The following is a 22,836-nucleotide window of genomic DNA, read 5'->3' as shown; positions in this document are numbered from 1 at the left end:
AGGGCTCGGGTCCATGCAAAACCAGCAGTGGATAGTAAGGTTAGGGGAAGTATTATTCAAAGCAATAAAGGTGGCATTTAGGAGATTCATAAGCCCAGGGGATGGCTGCAAAGGGCTCTTGGACTCTCGGATCTCTGGGAGTGTGGATCTAGGTGTGGACAAAGTAGCAGTTTTATTCAGTCGGATAATTTGGCTAGGAGCTGGCCTCTCGACAGATTTAAAAATAGTTAAGGCCCTTTTTGGTCATCCTATAGGCTGTAACACTGTCTGAGCCAGCCCCATCTGGGTCCCCAAGACTGGACCCACCTGAAGACGGACTGAAAAAAGTATTCCTGGATCAGTCCCTGTGGTATATAACCTGAGGCCCCAAGTTCACCCATCAATCCACTTTTGTAGGTTTTTAAGTTCCTTTCCTTTTGGGGTGAAGCTTAAGGAGATAGGGTTGCATCTGGAGGAGGAACAGGGTCCCTCGAATTGCCTTGATCTGGGGTTTCACTAAAGGGTTAGGCCCAGGACCACAGTTACCTGGATCAAGTCTGTAGTGATGGGGGCAGCCCAATTAATATATCCAGTAGACACACAGCTCCATGAAGTACAGACATAGTTCCCTGGCCCCCCACAAGTACTTCTTTGGTCACCATTGTCGCCTGGGAAAACATAGAAATGGTGCTCCTTCATCCTCTTTTGGCCGAGGGGAGACTGGCAAGCATGATTTACAGTGCCTGATGGGGTGTACGATTCCCAAGCTCCTTCAAGCAGGTCGCAGACGTAGAATGTAATCTTGGGGAACCAGGCGCCTGGAGGTCCCAGGTGGGAGGAGTTGTTCACTATCTTTCCAGTGGATGTGCTACTAACTACCCAGGTGAGGTTTTGGAGTCCATGAGGGGAGTTAGCTAGGGCAGGCTCTATAAAAAGAAATAAAAAAGCAACAAGGGTTGTGGTGTGGCAGAGATTTTTAGCTTGAGAGGATTGTCTTTTACCCGTGTGACCTTCCATCTCTTGTTGACTTGGTCTGAGCAATCTTCTGATGCAGGCTTTAGGTGCGAGTGATGTATCCAGGTCTGGACACTGGCCACCTTAACTGCAGTGGGGGTGGTGAGGATCACTATGTGTGGCCCCTTCCATCAAGGTCTGAGGGGCTCCTTGTGGTGCCATCTCACCCAAACAAGGTCTCCTGGCTTGAATCTGTGTGGTTGGGCTGGTGGCAGTTCGTAGATGTACCTCAGCAAGGGGAAAGCCTTGTCTTGTGCAATCTGTAAGGCCTGTAGAGACTTAAGAAATTGTGATTCAGACAAGTCAATTAGCATATCTGAAGGCAGCTTGGGAAGCAAAGGGGGTGGTTAGCCATACATGATTTCATAAGGTGTTAGGCCTTGAATATATGGGGTACTTCTGACCCTGTATAGGGCAAAAGGTAGGAGGCCTGTCCAGTCATCACCAGTTTCTAGGGTTAATTTGGTCAAGGTCTCTTTAAGGGTCCAATTCATTCTCTCTACTTGCCCTGAGCTCTGGGGGTGGTATGCGCAATGTAACTTCCAATTAGTCCCCAGTATTTTAATTAACTCTTGAGTTACCTTAGAGATGAAGGCTGGTCCATTGTCTGACCCGATCACAGAGGGGAGTCCATACCTTGGTATAAGTTCATCAATGATCTTTTTAACCACCGTTGAGGTGGTTTCCCCTTTGTGGGAAACGCTTCGACCCATCCTGAAAATGTATCTACAAAAACTAGGAGATATTTATAGCCATACCTGCCAGGTTTTACCTCAGTGAAGTCCACCTCCCAGTGGACTCCAGGTGCAGTGTCCCTCTCCCTTCTGGCTGAGGGCATGACTTTTCCTCTTGGATTAGTAACCTGGCAGGAGCGACATCTAGTTCCTTCCTTAATGAAGCTGCTTCCATCCGTGAACAGAATTAAGTCCGGGTGGGGCCATGGAACATCCATTAAATCCTGATCGTCCTGAGCTGAGTAGGAGGGCTCTTCTGGCAAGAGGGTTTCAGGCAGAATAACCAGTAGGTTTGGGGCTGCTAGGGCTGCTTCTCAGGCTGCTAGGTCCGCTCTCCTGTTTCCCTGTGCCTCCAGTGAATCCCCTTTTTGGTGCCCTGGACAATGGATGATGGCCAGTCTCTTTGGTAACCATATGGCCTCCAGGAGCTTTAAGATCTCTTGTTTATTTTTGATAGTCTTTCCTTCTGCTGTCAGGAGCCCCCTCTCCTTGTATATAGCCCTGTGGACATGAGCCATAGCAAAAGCTTAATGGCTATCAGTGAAAATATTAACAGTCTGGTCTTTACTTAGCTTTAGGGCCTGAGTCAAGGCAATTATTTCAGCCCTCTGGGCAGAGGTCCCAACTGGTAGAGAGGAGGCCACACTGTCCACAATGGACTGACGACCGCCACTTCCATGTACCTGGTTCCTTCCTTAATGAAGCAGAATTAAGTCCAGGTGGGGCCATGGAACATCCGTCAGGTCTTCCTGAGTCCCGTGTAAGCTGCAGAGTACCTCCAGGCAGTCGTGCAGGACCTCAAGATCCAGTTCTGGCAGCAAAGTGGCAGGATTGAGAGTGGTGCTGGAGAGGAACTGGATGTGAGGGGGATTAAGGAGCAAGGCCTGATAATGTGTCAACTGAGCATTTGTCAACCATTGGTTGGGGGGATTTTTAAGGACCCCCCTCAATCGAGTGAGGGGTGGTGATCATAAGGGGCTGTCCTAGCATGAGCTTATCTGCATCCCTAACCAATAAGGCCATGGCTGTGATAATTCTGAGGCAGCCCGGCCATCCCGAGGCCACGGGATCAAGCTTTTTCGACAAGTAAGCCACAGATCTTTTCCAAGGCCCAAGCATTTGGGTCAGGACTTCTTTCACTATTCCCTCTCATTCATCAACAAAGAGCTGATAGGGCTTATGACTATCTGGCAGAGCCAAGGCCGGAGCCTGCAATAAAGCCTTTCTAATTTCTTGAAAGGCCCTCTCCTGAGTCTCAGTCCACAGGAAGGATGACTCATTCCCTTGAGTGGCTTCATACAGGGGTTTTGCCAGCTCGGCAAATCCGGGTATCCAGAGCCAGCAGAAGCCTGCCGATCACAGGAACTCTCGCAACTGCCTGTGGGATCTTGGGCTTGGAATTTCCATAATGGCTTGCTTTCTGGCTGGTGACAGCCATCTCTGTCTATCCTTTAATATGTACCCCAAGTACATTACCTCCATGACACAGAGCTGAGCCTTCTTGGTGGAGACCTTATACCCTAATCGGTCCAAGGTCAGGAGCAAATCTCTGGTGGCCTGAAGACAAGTGCCCTCATCCTCAGTGGCAATCAACAGGTAATCTATGTACAGTAGGAGGCTTACCTCTGGGTGTGAGTCCCGATACTCCTGCAAGTCCTGTTGTAGAGCCTCATCAAAGATCATGGGGGAGTTCTTGAACCCCTGTGGCAGTCACGTTCAAGTGAGTTGTCCATTAAACCCCTGGTTCGGGTCTCGCCGCTCAAAGGCAAAGATGAGTTGACTTTCCTTTGCCAAGATCAGGCTAAAGAAGGTGTCCTTGAGATCTAAAACAGTATAGAAACTTCTCTCCAGAGAGAGTGAGCTCAGTAGGGTATATGGGTTGGGGACTGTAGGGTGGATATCCTCTACCCTCTTGTTAACTTCTCTCAAATCCTGCACTGGGCGGAAATCGTTAGTCCCAGTTTCTTGATGGGTAGGAGAGGGGCTGCCACTGGATTGTGGTTGCTGTATTAGTCAGGGTTCTCCAAAGAAACAGAACCAGTAGAATGAATATGTATAAAGATTTATCAGCTCAGCTCACAGGATAGAGTCCGAGTAGTCCAACAATGGCTGCACCACACTGGAGAGGCTGAGAATCCGTAGTTGCTCAGTCCACAAGGCTGGATGTCTCAATAGTGCCGATCTGGCGCTGAAGGTCTGACAAATTCCAAAAGGTCAGCTAGTCTTCAGTCTACAGCAGCAAGACGAACTCAGCAGTCAGAGTGAAGGCAAGCAGCAAGAAGCCTGGTGCTCTCCTCTGCCTTGGCCTTTCATACGGACTGCCATCAGAAGGTAACACCCACATTTAGGGTCTGTCTTCTGGCTTTAGATGATCCAATCAAGAAGATCTCTTTCATTTCAGTTAATCCCAGATCCAATCAAGTTGACACCCAGTATTAGCCATCACAGGGGTGTTCCATGGAGATTGGCATGGAACCAGAATACTGAACTCCCTGAGGTGGTTTATGTGTTTAGTAATTCCTGCCCTGGCTTCAAGAGTCATCGGGTACTGTTTTACAGGCTGAGCATTAGTTTTTAAAGTCACCATTATTGGTGGCTGTTGGATGGCCCTCCCTGGGGAATTAGTCTCTGCCCAAACTCCAGGGATTGTTGCCTGGAGGTCCCTGAGGATAGCAGTTGGTCTCTTTTGAGGGGGTGGGGTGTGCACTCTCCATTCTTCTTCTAGTTGTAAGCATAGGATATAGGCTGCGTCCGGTACAGTCACATCAGGAGGTCCTCTCCCAGAGAAATGGATCTGAGCCTTCATTTTATTTAGCAAATCCCTACCCAATAATGGATATGGGCACTCTGGGACCACCATAAAGGAGTGTGAAACTGTCTTCTTACCTAAGTTTACTTCCCTTTTGGTAGTCCAAGGATGCTGAGCAATTCTCATGGCCCCTTGCACCCAGGTGCATTTATTGGTCAATTTTCCTATAGGCTCTTCTAAAACTGAATATTGTGCTCCAGTGTCAACTAGGAAGTCAATGGCTCATCCCTCCACTTGTAGGGTCACCCAGGGCTCATGGTGGAAGCTCACCAAGCCCGGGCCCCTTCAGTTTTCTAGGTTTGCCAACTCGAGGATCTTGGGCTTGGAGGGAGGCTGGGATCCCGTCCTTTGAGGACATTCCCTAGCCCAGTGGCCCAACTGTTTACAATATGCACACTGGTCTCTTTTTAGGCAGGGCCGACCTTCCTGTGGGGGTTATGGGGCTCGGGTTCCCTTTTTCATAGAGGGTAGGTCCCCCCATTTGGGATTTGTTGCTCTTTCAGCCAACAATATCCTAGCCAGCCCTTTAGTTTGTCTTTCTTCGGGGGTTTCTCTGTTGTTAAATACCATGTTCACCACCGCCATCAGCTCAGAAAAGTTTTTGCCCTAGAAACCTTCCAGTTTTTGAAGTTTTTGTTTTATGTCTGGAGCTGCCCGATTTACGAAAGCCATATTGATGGCCATCTGATTCTCTGGGGCCTCTGGATTTATGGGAGCATAAGTTCTGAAACCCTCTAACAGGCATTCCAGGTACGCTCCAGGAGACTCATCCCTTCCCTGCATCACCTGACTGACCTTGGACAAATTGGTGGGGTGCTTAGCAGCTGCCCAGAGACCCCCCCATAAGAATCTGGTGATAGACTTTTGGGTGTTCCCTACCTTTGGGGGTGTTATAATCCCACCCCTCTGTTGGGCACATGAGAGGGAAAGAAGCCACAATCAAATCCTCATTCTCTGTCAATCACCATCATTTCCAGGGACCACGTGTCTGCATTCCCAAAGGGATGCAGTTCTGTTCCTTGGTGGTGAACAGGATATTTAATAACTGTTGGCAATCATCCCAAGTGGGTTGGTGGGTAAAAAGAATGGTATCCAGGAGGGAAATCAGGGCCTGAGGCTTCTCTGTGAAGGAGGGAGTCTGTAACTTCCAATTATACAAGTCACTAGTAGAGCAGGGAAAGTAGACTACTGGGGCAATTCCATCCTCCCTCGGGGGTCCAATCTCCCTCAGGGGAAGAGCTCACACAATTCTCCCCTCCCTGTGTGAGCAAGTGTGCATTGGACTGGGCTTGGCCATGGGAGGTGCTGGTCAGCCATGGGGGCTGGGGATGGAGACCAGGAAGGACTGGAAGAAGAGGAAGATGCTCGTGACCTGTGCTCCCTAGGTCTATCCTGAGCACTCACTGGGGCCCCGTAAGGTGGTGGGAGTAAATCCCCCTCTGGTGCCGAGGGAAGAACCTCAGGACCCGGTGGGTTTTTGGTCTGGACTTTCTTCAGGGGAAGTAAAGTGGTTGGCCCCTTAGGCCCCAATGGCGGGGGCGGCAGTAAGGGATGCAGCCAGTTGGGGGGTGCAGCAACCACATATTGCCAACCTAGGATGTCTGGGATCTGGTCAGGGTGCCTCAGTTCCCCAAAGATAACTCTTTGAACCCTGTAGATGAGGGACAGGTTAAAGGACGCTTCAGGCGGCCACTCAACTTCAAAGGAGGGCCATTCGATGGCACAGAGGGTCTGGAGGCGGGCCGGCTTGACACAGAGTCCAGACATGTTCAAAGCCGCTCGTTTGTAGTTCTGAAAATGATTAAGAACTAGATCAAGGGGAGCTGAAGATGATGAGACTTTCTGGCCCATCATGGGATAAGCTCCAAGAACAAAGAATATAAGGAGAGGGATGAGAATGAGAAGAAGTAGGATGGAAAGTCAATAGACAAGGTGGAGCTCCAAGCAGACGGTGAGGACAGTATGAGACGGCGGCTCCCTAGAGGGAGAAATGAAAATCTCACAGCACGTGGAGTCAGCCAAGAAGGCCACCCCCTGTCCCTTTCCCAAAAAGACTTGGCCAGCCTGGATTCCACGTCAGACTCGACCAGAATCTTGCATCTGGCCTGCCTGGATTCCACGTTGGGCTGGGCCAAGACTTTGGGTTGGCCCCACCTGGATTCCATGTCAGGCTGGAGCACGACCCCTTATCAGAGGTGGAGTTGGGGCGTTCCCCATTCTCCTCAAGCTCTGGGATCAATGGCATGTCTGCCTGATCTCCGTTGAGCCCCAGGATGTCCAGACTACCGAAAAGCAAGGGAGAGAGAGAGAGAGAGAGAGAGAGAGAGAGAGAGAGATATGAAGGCAGGCAAAACTTACCAAGGCCGGCTCCAGGGGTGCTTCTGTGGGTCTGGGGTCTCTATTCTCGAATCCTGGATGAGCCCCCACAATGTTAGGGTTTGAGAATTGAGAATAATTCCCGCAGATACCCAAAAAGATTATACAAAAAGTTTATTGAAGAATTTAAAGTAAAAAAAGACAACAACCAAATAGCGGCTAGCTGGGCACAGACTTCACGAGGCAAAGATGGAGTCTGGCCCCAAACAACAGCAGGCAGGAGCTTTTATTGGGGCACTCCACAGAAACCCGCACATGCCAAGCATCCTTTTAAAATAATCGGATGTCCCCATATCCTGTGTATGGAGAAGTCTTGATTGGTAGGGGCTGTCTTCAGGGCATTGGAATGTGCTGACTGATATCTTTTAGAGCCAGAAGTTTTTGTTCACACCTTATAAGGCTTTTGCATGTACAATATGCCTGAGCTTGTCTGGGCTTGTCTAAAGAAGCTAGCCAAAACGGAGTCAGAGCATTCTGGCTCTTCAGTTACGGACGCATGCTACTCTGCCCACTCTTAACTGAGCTCTTTTCAGTTGAGCTTCAGCTCTGCCGCCAGCCTCCATGTCCAGTCTTACTCTGCCTAATCTTAGGCTTTCAACCAGGGTGGGGGCGGCTGTACCCCCAGGCCAGTTCCAGGTGGGCTGGGGTTGTAGCAGATGCATCTCCTCCCGGTTCTTTGTCCTACACCTGGAGGCATCTCCATTACAGTTTGATGTGAAGTGCCCCCCACAAGTTCATGTGTTTGAATATATGGTCCTCAGATGGTAGCTCAGTTTTGGGGAATGGTGAGAACTATGAGGGTGGCCTCGCTGGAGGAGGTGGGTTGCTGTACAGTGGCTTTGAGGATTAGCCTCGCCCTGTGTATAAGCAAGCTGCCATTGTTCCACCACCGTAGATGCTGCTGTACCTTCCCCACCATGAAGTGGAACTAAAACGACTCCTTTCTTCCCCGAGTTGTATCTGTCAGGTATTTGCCTCAGTGACAAGGAAAATAACTGACAGTTAACCCCATGGGGGACGTCGGCCCCAACCAGAGTGTCCTCTGACCCCAACAGCCCATTCCCTGTGAACCCTGAGCTGTGTACTGCTTCTGTGGCTCCCTCTATTGACCTGAGACTATGTGGGCAGAGCTGGCTTGTCACCTCCATCCCACCAGCCAACCCTGATCCACTTTCTGTCAGCACATAGATGTATTTTCCAAATTTTGGTATAAATGGAATTACACAGTGTGTACTCATTTTTGGTCCACCTTTTAAAAAATATTTATTATTTTTGTTTTTATTATATGAGTGCATTGCCTACATGTATGTCAGTGTACCCATGTCATGCAATGCCCTTGGAGGTCAGAAGAGGGCATCAGATCCCCTGGAACTGGAGTTATGGACAGTTGTTAGCCACCATGTGGTTACTGGGAATCAAACCCAGGTCCTCTACAAGAACAGCCAGTGTTCATAACCACTGAGCCATCTCTCTAACCCCATTTTAAAATATATTTTTCAGTCTGCCACCTTTTATGCAACCTGCCTGCTTTGAGATTCAGCCATATTTTTATTGCTGAGTCATGCTCTGTTGACTGGATGTACCACAGTTTGTCTACCTATTGTTATGCTCAGTTACATTTGGATTCTTTGTTGGTTTGGACTGAACATTTGTGTGTGAGTTTGTGTGGACACGTGCATTCATTTCTCTTGGGGGACCTGGGAATGGCGAATTATCCAGATCGTAAGGAAATGCCATTCCGGATGGCTTCTTGGAGTTGACTGCATATGCTGATGGCTCATTGGTGGACCTTCTTTAGTTAGGTCTTCAAGCCTCTTGTATGCTTTAAAATTCAGCTGTATTAGTTACTTCTTTCGTTGTACAAATGCTTGACAGAGTAACTGAGGAAGGAGGCTTTATTTTGGCTCACAGTTCAAGGGTGTAGCCAGTCATGGTGGTAGGAGCTCAAGGCATCTGGTTACAGTACATCTGCACTCAGGAAGTGGAGAGAGATGAGTATGGTCGCTCGGCTCATTTTCTCTTTCTGTGCGGCCTGGGACCCCAGCTCAAGGAATGGTGTCACTCATATTTAGGGTGAGTCTTCCCTCCTCAGTTAATCTAGTCTAGAAAAGCCCTTGCAGATACACCAAAAGACTTATTTCCATGGTGATTCTAATCCTATCAAGTTGACAGTCACAATTAACTTTCAGTTAGGTGAGGTGGCTCAGTGGGTAAAAGTGGTGGCTGGTCCCTGCAAGCCTGACAGCCCACGTTTAAATCCCAGAACCCACAGTGGAAGGAGAGAGCAGATCCTAAGAGCAGCCATCTGACTTTCATAGGCCTGCTGTGGTGTGTGTGTGCACTCAGACACACGCTAATAATACAGTATTTAAGGCCAGTGGCTGGCTTGGTGGGTAGAGGTACTTGCAGGCCTGATGACATGAGTTTGATTCCTGTATCCCACAAGGTAGCAGAAGAGAACAGACTTGGTTTTCCTCTGACTGCATGTGTGTGTGTGCATTCACACACACACATATACAAAATAAATTGAAAAGATGAACTTTCACAATTGTTTCCTTACCATTAAGTTACATTTTCTTTCTTTCCTCATTTTCATATGTGTATATGCATGTTTGCATATGTGTGTTGTTATGTATACATACATGTGTGTTGGTGTGTGTGCATGTGTGGTTCTGGGGTTCCAAACTCTGACCCTTGTGTGAACAGCACTGCGACTGCTGAGCCATCCCCCAGCCTGGGGCGCTTTCCAGGTTAAGGTCTCCAAACATGTCTGGCAAATCCCTATCTGCAGTTTCCTGACTTCATTTCTAGACCCTTCAATGGAAATGAGGTCCAGTTTGTTGATTTATTTTTCTTTTACAATTCATGGTTTTTTTTGTTCGTTTGTTTTGGTTTTGGTTTTTATTTATTTATTTATTTATTTTTGGTCTTTTTGAAGCAGGGTCTCCCTGTAGCCCCAGCTGTCCTGGAACTCACTATGTAGACCAGGCTGGCCTTGAACTCACAGAGATCCGCCTGCCTCTGCCTCCTGAGTGCTGGGACTACAGGCGTGCGCAACCACGCCCAGCTACAATTTATGGTTTTATGTGTATTTGTGTTAAAAAGTCTTTAGTAGGGGCTAGAGAGATAGTTCAGCATTTAAGAGCACTGACTGATCTTGCAGAGGACCCAGGTTCAGTTCCCAGCACCCACATGGCAGCTAACAGCTGTCTGTAAATCCAGTTCCAGGGGAATCTGACGCCCTCTTCTGGCCTATGCAGGTAGCAGGCACATACGTAATGGACTTACATACATGCAAGCAATTCACTCATACACATGCAATAAAAATAATAAATAAAATACTAAAAAAAGAAATCTTTAGTAAATCCAAGGTTACTAAGATTTTTGGTTTTGAGTTTTCTGTGTGTATGATTTGAAGGTTCAAGAACACATATATATGTATATGTGTGTATGTTTATACATAAAAATACATGTATGTCTATATGTGTGCATACATATGTATATACATATACATATTTTAACAATCTTTTAAAAATATTTTAATTATTTTATGTGTATGAGAGTATTGCCTGCATGTATGTGAGTGCACCTGTGTCATGCAATGCCGCGGAGGTCAGAAGAGGGCTTTGGATTCCCCTGGAACTGGAGTTAAGGACGGTTTGTAGCCACCATGTGGGTGCTGGGAATTGAACCCAGGTCCTCTGCAAGAGCAGCCAGTGCTCTTAATTGCTGAGCCATGTCTCCAGCCCCTATTTATTTTAAAGCATTTATTGTGTGTGTGTATGTGTGTGTGGACTCGTGTCATGGTATATATGTCGAGGTCAGAGGATAGCCCATAGAAGTATGTTCTTTCCTTCCACCATGTGCGTCCCAGGGGTCAAGCTCAGGTTGTCAAAGACTGGCAGCAGCACCGTAACCCTCTGTGAAGGTCTCTATAAATGGTGACTAAAACTGCTGGGCTGGAGGAACTGCCAGGCAGGAGAGTGTCTTGGGGTCTCTCAGAGCCTCAGTCCAGCTCCACAAACAGTGTCTTGAGATTTGGGGTGTTGCTTTCTACCAGAGTTACTTAGAAGGATTTACTGAGTGGGTATAGACCTGGGCCAGCTGGTCTACTGGGCTTCTGCCCTCCCTGGTGGAGGCTGTGGTCACTGGAGGGCCTGAGCCCTGCTTCTGGGAGTTGAGGGAAGATCTACATCAGCTCCTGGGATTGCTCTATGTACCAAAGACCAGCATTATGATGGCTAATCTTTATTGTCATCTAGATTGGATTTATAATCACCGTGGAAATACATCTCTGGGTATGTGTATGAGGGTGTTTTCAGAAAGATTTAGCTGAGGAGAGAAATCCCACCCTGGATGTGGGTGGCACCATCCCATGGGCTGGGATCCTGGACTGAATAAAAGGGAGAACCAGCTGAGTACCAGCGTTCATCTCTGTTTCCTGGCTGTGGATGCCTGTGACCAGCTGCTTCCTGATCCTGCCCTATCATCCTCTCCATGATGGACTGTACTTTCCAATTGGGAGACAAATAAACTCACCCTCTCTTAAGTTGCTTTTGCCAGGCATTTTATCAGAGTGGTTGATAAAAGTAACTAATGCAAGTGCTTGCACAGTGGAACATTCCCACAGACCAGGAGGCCAAGTTTAAAGTACAGGCGTGGCAGGGTTGGTTTCTTGCTTGGCTGTACTCGTCCCTCTGTGTATGAATGTGTGACTTCCTCTTCTTATGGGGATACCAGGTTTATGGGGTTAGGACGTTCATTTTGCCTTAATCACTACAGATTCTGTCTCCAAATACAGTCACATTCTGAGGTCCTGAGGCTTAGGACTTTAATATATGAATTTGGGACAAGGGACACAGCTCGGCTTATAAGATCATAGTGCAGTGTTGATACTTCCGCCAGTGCTGGTTGCAGTCAGGAGCAGACCCCTGACATGCTACCAGCGTGAGAGGAAAGGGCCCTGGAGGCACTGCTGCCTTCTGCAGTCAGGATTCCAGTTTTTGTGGTGGTACCAAGCATTCCTTCTAGGCTCAGTAGGAAGGGTCCCTGGTGGGCCCATCCTGATGGCCCAGCTGGGCTCTCTAAGACACCTCAGCCGCTCTATGCAGCACCAGTACCTCCCACCTTACCGGTGAGCCCTGGCATTTATTCTGGAAGTGGGCATACAGGTCAGCCCCTATATGGCCACTTGCCAGACACGTGGATGTTGTACTCTGGGGGCCATCTCTCTATGGTGACCTGGCAACACCCTGCATCGAGGCTGTCATTAGGCATGACGTGTGCACCAGCTGATGTGGTTACAAGAGCCTCAGAACCTTGGCTTTTGAAAGCAAACTAGAGACAGCAAGGGATTCTGGATGCTGGTGATCTGGTCAGAAAAGGACGTTTGTGTATTTCCATGCCATAACTCAGTGAAGGACAGCACGTTCACAAGTCATACAGTTTCGTTGGTTGCCGTTTGCAAAGTAGTCTTGCTTTCCTTAATAGTGGACTGAGGCAAACGTAGGGTCTTTGGTCAGTGTGTATACATGTTTGTGTGTGTATGTGTATGTGCACATGTGCGTGTGTGTGTGGAGGCCAGAGGTCGATGTCAGGTCTGCCTGACATCTGATGTCTGCCTCACTTGCTCTCCACCTTATTTTTTGATACAGGGTCTCTCTCACTGAACCTGGAGCTTACCCATTTGACTACATTAACTGGCCAGTGAGCCCCTGAGACCTCCACCTCTGCTTCACAGCATTGGCATTACAAGTGCATATATGTAGATACAGGCTACAGAATGGCTACAAAGGGAGAGGCCTCAGCAGAGTTCAGAGTTTCAAACAGGCTGGACAGGCAGAGAGGAAGCTGATCAGATGCACTCTCTGGGGGACCAGAAGACCAGCCCTTCTGGAGATCTCCTGGAGACTTGTTGTACCCAGGCTGCTTCAGGTCCTGCAGGCTTTTGGTGGACAACTTGGTGCTGGGTGGATGGAAAGAGACTGGGTCGAGATGAGCCTGGGTGGCATAGGCCACAGGCCAGGCTGTGGAGCTACCAATGTGATAGTGATACAGGACCAACAGGGAGGTCTGGTGCTGGGAAGGGTGGCTAGGCCATTTCTACCCTGTGCCTGCAGAGCACAGCCAGGCATGCTGGGATGGTGCTTCTGGGTTTAGAACCGTGTGAGTGACCTGCCTTGATTCTGATATAGATGCTGCACAGGGGTGCGTGCAGTACAGCAACTCTCCGGTCTACAAGCATGTAAGCAAACAACAAATGTGACACCCCTGTACTGACTGGGTGGGGCTGAGGATGTGGGGAGAGGGTGGGTGTGATGACTGGCTGAGACCCCTCCTCTGTCTGGCACTAGAACTCTAATTGGCCCTAGGAATACTGTAAAGTGTGGCGAGTCATGGAACTGTGTGCCTGTAAGATACTGCAGTGGTTCTGGCCCAGGCCTCCATGTTTCTGTTTGTGCTCTGTCACCTTAGTGCTGGGCCCTCAGCACCAGCCCAGCAGGAGTTTCTTTCTGGTCTTTCAAAAACTTTCTGCTCTTCCCCTAGCCTCTACCCTATAGCCTCAATGCATCCCACTTAGGTCACAAAGGAGTATGGGGTAGAGGGACAGACACCATTTGGAATGCCAGCAGGTATGAACTTTCTACTTTAGTCCTCCCCTGTCTGAGTGTATGCACAGTTAACTCACGTACATGTGCATTCATACATGCTTACACATGCATGTGCAATTGCATACATTCACACAGCCATACACACAGATCATGTATGTACTCATCCTTGTATACATGGTAGTTGTTTCTCAGCTTCTCCAGTGCACAGGAGGTGTGTGGGCCAAGGAGACCCTCTTGAGACTGGGTCCCTTGGTCACGGGCAGGTGGCAGCCTGGGAGTGTGATAGACGGGGCTTTCCTGACGGCCCCAGGCCACCAGCTATTGTGCACCTGTTGCAGCCAACTTTTCCTTCTAGAGTAGTGGGAGTGTGTGGCTCTGGGGTCTTCACGTGTGGTGAGGTTTTGAATGCTGGGAAGAGGCCCATTGGAGCCCCCATGGGCTGGGCGCAGCTCCTTGTTGCCTTTCCCCAGCAGGGCTTTCACTTCTTGCAGGCGGCATTACCCACTTCCTGGAATTCAGGGTCTGGCCTGGCTGCTGGGATAGACGGTGCTGGGTGCAAGCAGCGTTGGGGCTATGGGGACACAGAGAGGCCCGTTTGCCATCTGTGTGCATTTGGACAAGGGCTTCAGAAGGTCCAGCTCTGAGAGCTGCTCGGCCCCAGCGAGGTGTTTACTGTGTGACTGTCACCACAGAGCTTTTCCCACCTTCCCTACTCACCCTCGTTGGTGAGTTGGTTTCCCACCTTCCCTACTCACCCTCGTTGGTGAGTTGGTTTCCCACCTTCCCTACTCACCCTCGTTGGTGAGTTGGTTTCCCACCTTCCCTACTCACCCTCGTTGGTGAGTTGGTTTCCCCCCTTCCCTACTCACCCTCGTTGGTGAGTTGGTTTCCCACCTTCCCTACTCACCCTCGTTGGTGAGTTGGTTTAAGACTAGAAGGAAGTTGTGGCTCTGTTGATCTGGGTGACTTCCTGAGCAGAGTGACAGGTGCAGTGGGCCTCACCATTGATGTGGTGTCCAACACAAGCTGTTGGGTGGGCAGTGAGATGACCCTGCTGTGAGAAAGGGCCATGTCCCTGCCTGGAGCAGTGAGTGGCAGAGGGAAGCTGCTTCTGTCAGCTGGCAGGCAGGTGCGCCTATGGCTGCTCCTCCTTCCCTAGAGTGTCAGGAGGCTGGGGCGGGGGGCGGGGGGTTAGGAGGGGAAGCTGGTGGGCAGCACAAGCCATACTGGGATCCTTGGGGCTATGTCTGAGAAGCAGAAAGCGAACCCTCGGTCATCATCTGTGAGTGGACAGCTTCAGGCTTTAGAGTCATAGCTGTGTGGAAGGGAGAGCTGGGGGAGGCTGGGGGAGGAGAGGCATTAAGTGTCTTCCAACTCCGGCCCCAGTTTCTGTGTGTATGTGCGTGATGTGTATATAATATGTGTATGTGTGTGTCAGTGTTCACGAATGCAGGCGTCTGTCATGGTGGAGGCGACCGTGGGTTGTATCCCCTCTTCCCCCATTTGAAGCAGGGTCTTTTGTTGTTTGCTCCAGTGTATGGCAGGTTGGCTGACCCATGTACTTCCAGGGACTCTTGTTTCCACCACCCATCTTGCCGTAGGAGCTCTGAAATTACAGATATGTGTACCGTGTCTGGCCTCATGTGGGTTCTGAAGATCTGAACTCAGGTCTTTATGCCTACATGGTAACACTTTACTACTGAGCCATCCACCAGGCCCTGGCCCCAGTCACATCACAGTCTCTGGTGATTGATGGCCTCCTGGGTGTGGCTTGAGAAGTCAGCCCAGCTGCAGGCAAGGTAGGCAGTACTGGGTGTAGCTGGTGGCCCCAGGGGTCGGTCGGTCTGTCGGTCTGTCTGTCTGTCTGTCTGTCTGTCTCCCCTCCCCTCCCCTCCCCCCTCTGTGTGTGCCTTTGGCTTCACCTCCCAGGTGAAGGGGAGGGAGCTGTATCCATAGCTAGATCAGTTCAGGCACTGTCTTTTCTACGAGAGTGTCCCCTCAGCCTCCTGAGAAATGTTTTGGAAAGATTTGACGCCTACCCTAGCCAGAAGCTGTAACTGCCACAGTAAGACGCTGTGCGAATTCTGGTGTGATGACTTGGGGAGCTCAAGTCCCATGAGGGTCTCCTTGGCTGCATCTGGGGTTTCCCCTTCCTCCCCAGTGTCTCTGGATGGTTGGGACTGTCAGGGCTGGTCAGTACTTGCCACATAGAGTGGAAGGGAGGGGCCGGAGCAAGGAGACCAGGAAGGAGCGGAAAGGAAAGGGAAACTACAGGTAATGCTCAGAAGTTACCTTATGTTTAGCACACTGTGGTGCAAACACAGCTGAATGCTAACGCTTGGGTGGAACAGAGTGGGCATATATTTGAATTGGTACATATTTGAAACAAATATTTGAATTGGTACATTTGGGTGCAGTTTGCTCTCCTGGGCCCTTTCTCCTTGTGGTACTAGAGGTTGAACCCAGAGCCTTGTACCTGCGAGGCAAACACTCTGCCACTGAGTCACAGCCTCAGCCTTCTCTTGTCTTTATATAGTCATGAGTGTCTTTTATAAAAACATGCTGGGGCTATAGCCTTTTACCTGCACGTCTCTGAATACTGGACTGTCATATCTAAGGGAAGGAGCCCTTCTCACTCGGGAGCCCAGGGAACCACATGTGTAGTAGGCCTGCTGTGTATGCAGAAAAAGAAGCCAGCCAGAGGGCAGTGGACCAGATACCATGCCTGATGGGGGGGACCAGGAACCTGAATTCTGCTCACAGTGCTGTGGTTGCAAGACCAGAACCAGAACCAGAGCACCTGCGAGTTCAGTGGCAGGGAGGCCTCTCTGTTGAGGAAACAGGCATTTCCTGGTGTTAAAGAAACTGGGCTAAGAGCTGAGAGGACAGTTACAGCTCCAGGGGGCAGGGAATGGGTAAATGATTATAAGCCCTGTCAGTCATTCATATCTCAGTGGAGTGGAATCCACTCTTATTCTGGGCCACCTCCTTTAGTGGCTGTCTTTATCATTTTTGTTCAGATATGTGATTCAAAAACTTTTTTTTTTTTGAGACAGAGTCTCACTACATAGTTCAGGCTGGCCTTGAATTCACAATCCTTCCCCTTTAGCCTCCTGAGTGCTGGGATGGCAGGTATATGCCACTGGGCCCGGCTTATAATTTTTTGTCCTAAGAGCTGTCCTATCATCCCAGGGCCCTGGGCCCCTCTCTTCCCCTTGTCTGGGATGATGATCTCTTGTCTAGGATAAGCTGAGAAGTGGGCACAGCCCTGGTGGCCTGGATTTTGCTTGTATTCTTAAAGGTTCTTATGTAGAAATTTGATGGGAGCTGGCTACTGCTTGGGGTGGAAGGTTCCAGGTTAGGGACTTAGCCCTGGAGTCCTACAGACTCTCTGTCTGCAGTATGGGCACAAGAGCTAACGCTCTTGTGCCCCCTCTGGGGTGCAACCCTCTCCTCACGGCTATCCCCCCCTCTCCGCCCCGCAGAGGTCGGACCCGCAGCTGCTTGCCCAGTTCTACTATGCTGATGAGGAGCTGAACCAGGTGGCTGCAGAGCTGGACAGTCTGGATGGGCGGAAGGAGCCCCAGCGGTGCACGCTGCTCGTCAGTCAGTTCCGCTCCTGCCAGGTGAGTGGTAAGGTGGGGGTGGGTGGGGTGTCTTCATCTTGCGAAGGTGAGTGGTAAGGTGGGAGTGGATGGGGTGTCTCTATCTTGGGAAGGTCTTGGGGAAATTTTTACCCAGGTGAGCATCTTATAACAAAGATGGAGCGACAGTCCTTGGTAAAAATGCAAGGCTTAGCCACCTTGCTCACACCTATGAGACATTCTAGGGTTCATTCCTGGAGATACTGGAGAAGCTAGACCCGAGAGGAGGGTAGTCGTGGGCAGGATGATGTGAGGTGGGGAGCTGGGTGAGTGCCAGCAGCCAGGACTCCTGGGGAGCAGCCATCTTGGGAAGGGGTGCACTTGCTGTGCTGCTTTCGGCAGTGTGTGCAGAGCCCGTGGGCGATGTGACTGCGCTCCGCTGACTCGTGGCGCTGTGAGCTTTTGCTGCGTAATTCAGAGATGGCCCCGGAAGCTGCTGCTAAAAATACCTCTCCAACAACATTTTCTTCCAGTGTGCCAAATGCTCACGAGGCATTTCCAGCAGGGGAAAAGTTTTGTCAAGTGACAGGGTCTTTTGCAAAGTTCAGAAACCCTTTCTGTTTTTCCTACAAGTTCTTGCCTGGTCCTCTTTGCTGGGAGGTGAGTCTGGCACATGCTCACCTGTCACTTTCACTGTGGTCCTCAGGACCTCACCCCATGTGGTCACCACAAAGTGGCCAAGCTCATTACACCCCAGGCCGGTTCCAGGCCTGCGGAAGGCCAGTACCGATTCAGGGTCATTTCCCTCCCATGTTCTGCGTCCACTTGGCCTGCTCCCATGGGGGCTCTGGTGTAAGGGCCCCATCTGTAGGTCATGATCCTGCCCCTTCTTTCTTTGGGCTATGGCTCCAAGCTGTTTAACACAACCTCTACACATCATGTGTCTGTTCAGATGGGTTTCTTGAGGGCTGGCCTCCCTGCTCCTAGGAACTTGTGTTAGAACCAGTTCCTGCCAGGGCATCTGTTACCAGGGGTGAGAAGCCCCACAGGAGAGAGACTTGGGGGGAGGACTGAAGGTTCCCCAGCCCATGCTTCTGCCTGACAGGAAGGAGGATAATTGTAGTCACTTGGGGATTTGATTGTGGCCAGTGTAACATCTCAGTCTGAGCTGGGTGTGCATTGGTGTTAATGACAAAGTTGGGGGAGGGAGTTGACAGGCTGCAGAGCTGGTGGCCCCATCTTAGGTCAAAGGTCAGGGAATCTCAGTGAGGCTTGGGCTGTGAGAAGGCTCTAGAAGGAACATACTCAGGTCTAGCTGTGAGTTAATGACACATGTTCTAGCCTTGTCTTTGTTCTGGGCTGAAAGTGTGAGAACAAACGGTTAGCCACACCCCCTGAGTACTGCCCACTCTGCGTTCTCTGTCCTCTTGGCTCTCAGGACCCTGGTCTCTGGCTCATCTCCTTCTTCCTCCTTTCCCAGCCTTGTAGGCTTTCCCCTCTCTTGTCCCTCTGTGGCCACGTTGTGTTGACTCTCTGTTTCTCCTCCTGCCCACATGCAGGCATGTGCCCAGTGTTTTCCAGCCCCACTGGGACTTCTTTCCTGGCTCAGGTCCAGCGTGTGAGGCTGGGGATCCACCCCAAGACTGCCGGTTTCCCAGCTCCCTTTAGTTTTCATTCCTGGCATCTTCCGCAGGTTTTGCCTGTTATCCCATCCTGTTGCGTCTTTGCCCAGTGTTCTGAATGGCATGGCTTTTTCAGGCTTAGTGTGAGACTGCCTGGTGCTGGCAAGTAGAGAAATACGGTGGACTGCTGTACATTGATCATGTGACCAGAGGCCTTCCCAGGAGAATGGGGGCCTGGGAACTACACTGTTCTCTGCCTTGTACTCACATGGCCCCTCACCACTTCTGATAGCTGACAGGTGGGATTTCTCCCACATCAGCTGGGTGTCCTCAGTTTGGCAGCTCTGACGTTACCTGGAGACTGTGTCAGATCTCACAGGCACAGGCTCCCAGGACTCAGAGAAATGCTTCCTTCAGTCCTGTACACAGGGTGAAGTCTGGAAATGAGTCCCAGTGCTCCTTTCCCTGTGCAGTGAGGGATGTCACCCTCCTGGACTACAGATGAGTTACAGAAACCCTCGGAACCCTGTCCTTTGGTTTGATAGAGGCTTCATGCGTAAGCTGAGGTCAATTGCCCTTCCCCTCTCTAGAGGTTGGCAGTGAGGTTGAAAATTTAGGCCTGTGCACTGTGAAGGCCCTGAGGCCTGGCCACCAATCATCTCGTTAGCCTGGAAGACCTCTTAACATAGAGATTGCAGGGTCTTAGGAATTGTATGTCAAGGAACAGCTGTCAGTCCTTCATGGTTAAGTAGTTGTAGGGTTTCCACAGACCTTTACCAGGCCAAGGAAGTCTCTTACTCATAGCCTGCTGAGGGCTCTTATCGAGAATGGATGTTGCAGTTGTTTCAGATTGGCTCTTTGTGACTACCGAGATAATCATGCATCTATTACGGTAAATGGCGTTGAATATTTTCACTCAATAACTACTGACGTTCCCATTATTACCCTCTGTTGCCCAACAGCAGCACTGAATGCAGGTGCTGTGGGGACAGAACTCTGTCTACAACATCCTCTAGTCCACCCCTCAGTAGCCAGCACAAAGTAAGCATTCAGGGTTAGCATTTGAAAAGGAACACTGGCTGACCGACCTAAACTTGAAGTCTCTCCTCTCTCTTTCCCTCCCACCCGTCCTGGTGTGCTTTAGTTATTGAACCCTAGGAAAGGGAACTTTCTATCCAGGAAGTGATTTAGAAAGAGCTCTCTCCTTTAAGGAAAAGACGCCTCTCTCTCCTTTAAGGAAAAGACGCCTCTCTCTCCTTCAACCGTGGGTTCTGGGGATTGAACTCAGGTTGTTAAGTTTTTGCTTGTTGAGACATCTTGCCAGGCCCATTTTATGTTTTAAAAATTAAAGGAAAAATTAAACTTTCAGTGTTCCTGTGGAACTGTGTACTAGATAGCAAGCAGGTCCTTAAAGAGGAGGACAGGTTTTTTTTGTTGTTTTTTTATTTTATTTTATTTTATTTTTTGGTCTTTTTGAGACAGGGTCTCCCTGGAGCCCCAACTTTCCTGGAACTCTCTATGTAGACCAGGCTGGCCTCAAACTCACAGAGTTCGCCTGCCTCTGCCTCCCAAGTGCTGGGATTAAAGGCATGAGCCACCACGCCTGGCTAAGAGAAGGACAGTTTAAAGGAAGGATGAGATAGAATTTAAGATATGGTAAACTTGCTTGTTTCCTTACATTTTCAAAATGTCTATTCTGATGGCCTTTTATTTTGAGGGTGGAGAAGTACAGTAAAATAATTTTGGAGAGTCTTTAAAACTACTTTGAGATACCACCTTGGCCTGGTTATAATGGCTGCCATCAAGAAATTTGACAGCTGCACACAGAAAATAAGTGTCTGTGAGATGCCCAGTCCTAAATGACATGTCTACGATGGAACATAGTAGAACAGGAGTAGAGAGAATGCTAATGCATCTCTCAGCTCTTACCAGTGAGGCTTCCTCATACAAGAGAGGGTGGTTAACACAGAAGGCCAAAACTGGCCAAAGTGTAGAGAATGAAAGACTGCAGAGTGCAGGTCCCTGGACAGATGCCTGTATTAAACCCCACCCACCAGGGCTCAGGGACCTTTGGAAAGATGGGGGAGAAAGAGCCACGGGCGGTGCATGACTATAAGGAAACAGAGACTTCTAGATTTCTGGGGACTTGCTTATATGAGCTGACGACAGTGGTGTCAGCATGCACAAGACTCGTGCAAACTCAGTCAGAAACCCAACATAGAACTGGGGAAATGGGCAGGAAGCCTCGGCCTTAGCTGCGGAACTATTGGCAGCGAATCATTGCTGGGTGAGGGAGAGTTTGTCTTCTTTAGTGGAGTGATGCTAGGCAGGCTGAACAGGCTTCAGTGAATGAATCACACCGAGGGACATCTGGGTACACAAACTTGACTCAGTAGGCCTTAACATATATGACAGAATGCATGAAATCCACTGGGCGGGCTATCAGGGTGCAGATAGGGGAGGGGTCTAAATCAAATCAAGATGGATTGTATGAAATGCACAAAAGTTCAAAAAAATACATTGAAAAAAAATTGTGCAAAGAACCCAGTACTTTATACTGTGAGAAGAACATAGAAACACATATTCTGTAGACCATAATTCGAGTAGTATTTGTCTTTGTTAAAGTGGTTTTAAGTACAGTAGAATTCAATGTTTAGGTCTTTGAATATTATTAAATATCATTTAGAATTTGAAAAAAAAAAGAAGTGTGACAAATATTGGAGAATGTGGAGAAAGAGGACGCCTTATCCACTGCTGCTGGCAGTGCATGTTAGTACAAACATTACGGTGATCGGTAAGGAGATTCCTCAGAAAATAAAAAATGGAGGGACTGGAGAGATGGCTCAATGGTTAAGAGCACTGGCTGCTCTTGGAGAGGACCCGGGTTCAGCTCCCAGCACCCACGTGGAAGCTAACAACTGTCCATAACTCCAGTTCCAGGGGATCCAACAGCCTCTTCTGTCCTTTTTGGGCATTGCACGACCCAAGTGCACCTACCTACACGCAGGCAATACACACATACACATAAAATAAGAATAATAAATTTAAAAAATTATATATATATATATATTTTTTTTTTTCTTTATATATATATATATTTTCTGCCTCCCGAGTGCTGGGATTAAAGGCATGTGCCACCATGCCCGGCCATAAATAAAACTTTTTTTTGAAAAAAGAATATTGCCCTGCTTCCCTGGGCCTGCACGGCCCACAGGCCTCTCTCTGGGGTAAGTCAATGGCGCTCTCCATGACTTGACTTCCCCAGCCTCATTCACCCTCCCATCTCCCCTGCCAGTCTCTCCTCCTAGCCTGGGTGCTCTCCCATTCCTTGTCTTGGAGCCCCAGACACCTGGGGAACCACCACTGCTGCCTGATCCTTTGCATCCAGACCAACTCAGGTCCCCAGGAGCACTCTGGGCCTGGCCCCACCCTCACTTCCCTCTACTTCCTGGGCCTGCACAACCTGCCAGCCTCTTTCCTGGACGCCTGGGCTGACCTTTCCTCTTCCTGATCCTTTGCATCCAGACCAACCCAGCTCCTCAGTGCAGTCCCCAGGAGCTCTTGGGGCTGCTTCGTGCCCCCATCTTCCTTTGCATCTCTGGGTGGCATGGCCACCAGCTGCTCTAGACCAGCATCTTTCCTGGGCCCGGCTCCCAGGCCAGTCCAACCCCCAAATTCCTGAGGCCAAAATCTTTCCTGGAGGGATCCAGACCTTAGGAGATAAGCCTGAGAGCATCTGATCCTCACCTGACTTGGGCCTCTGTGGGAACTCCTGAAGACAAAAGCAATCTGGCCACTCCAATATAAAATCAAAAGTGAGAATCGGAAGCTTAGACAAACCAGCTTTTCATGCCCCAAAAGTAAAGCACAAAGGTGCATAAAGTTTAGAAAAAGAAGCAGACCTGAACTTGAAGGCTTGAGTCTCACACAAGAATCAGAAACTACAAAAGAAATTTACATGTCAAAATCACAAGAAAAAATAATAACATGAAAAAACAAAAAAAACATATCCCCAGCAAACAGTAATAGTCCTCTAGAGGGGTACAATGAGAACCCCCTAGAGAAAATGCAGGACATGGAGCTCAAAAGAACAATTATAAACATGTT

At 49.4% G+C, this 22,836-nt stretch overlaps 1 protein-coding gene across 8 annotated transcripts in view; it reads left to right on the top strand.

Annotated features, from left to right (window-relative positions):
• The window catches only part of Zfyve28 (zinc finger FYVE-type containing 28), a 128,357-nt gene that overhangs the window by 37,177 nt on the left and 68,344 nt on the right, over window positions 1-22,836 (top strand). For all 8 annotated transcript variants that reach the window (XR_607568.2, XR_607569.2, XM_008841843.3 and 5 more), the window contains exon 2: window positions 17,009-17,149. Coding sequence is in view for 5 of the 8 variants with exons in the window: in XM_008841843.3 (XP_008840065.1) it covers window positions 17,009-17,149 (141 nt within the window). In the remaining 3 variants the exon portion in view is untranslated. The remainder of the gene's footprint in view (window positions 1-17,008; window positions 17,150-22,836) is intronic.

This window comes from Nannospalax galili, unplaced genomic scaffold, assembly GCF_000622305.1.
Source record: "Nannospalax galili isolate Female #2095 unplaced genomic scaffold, S.galili_v1.0 scaffold101, whole genome shotgun sequence".
Lineage (NCBI taxonomy): Eukaryota > Metazoa > Chordata > Mammalia > Rodentia > Spalacidae > Nannospalax > Nannospalax galili.
Note: the sequence above shows the minus strand (reverse complement) of the source record. Positions and strands in the feature narration are given on the sequence as shown.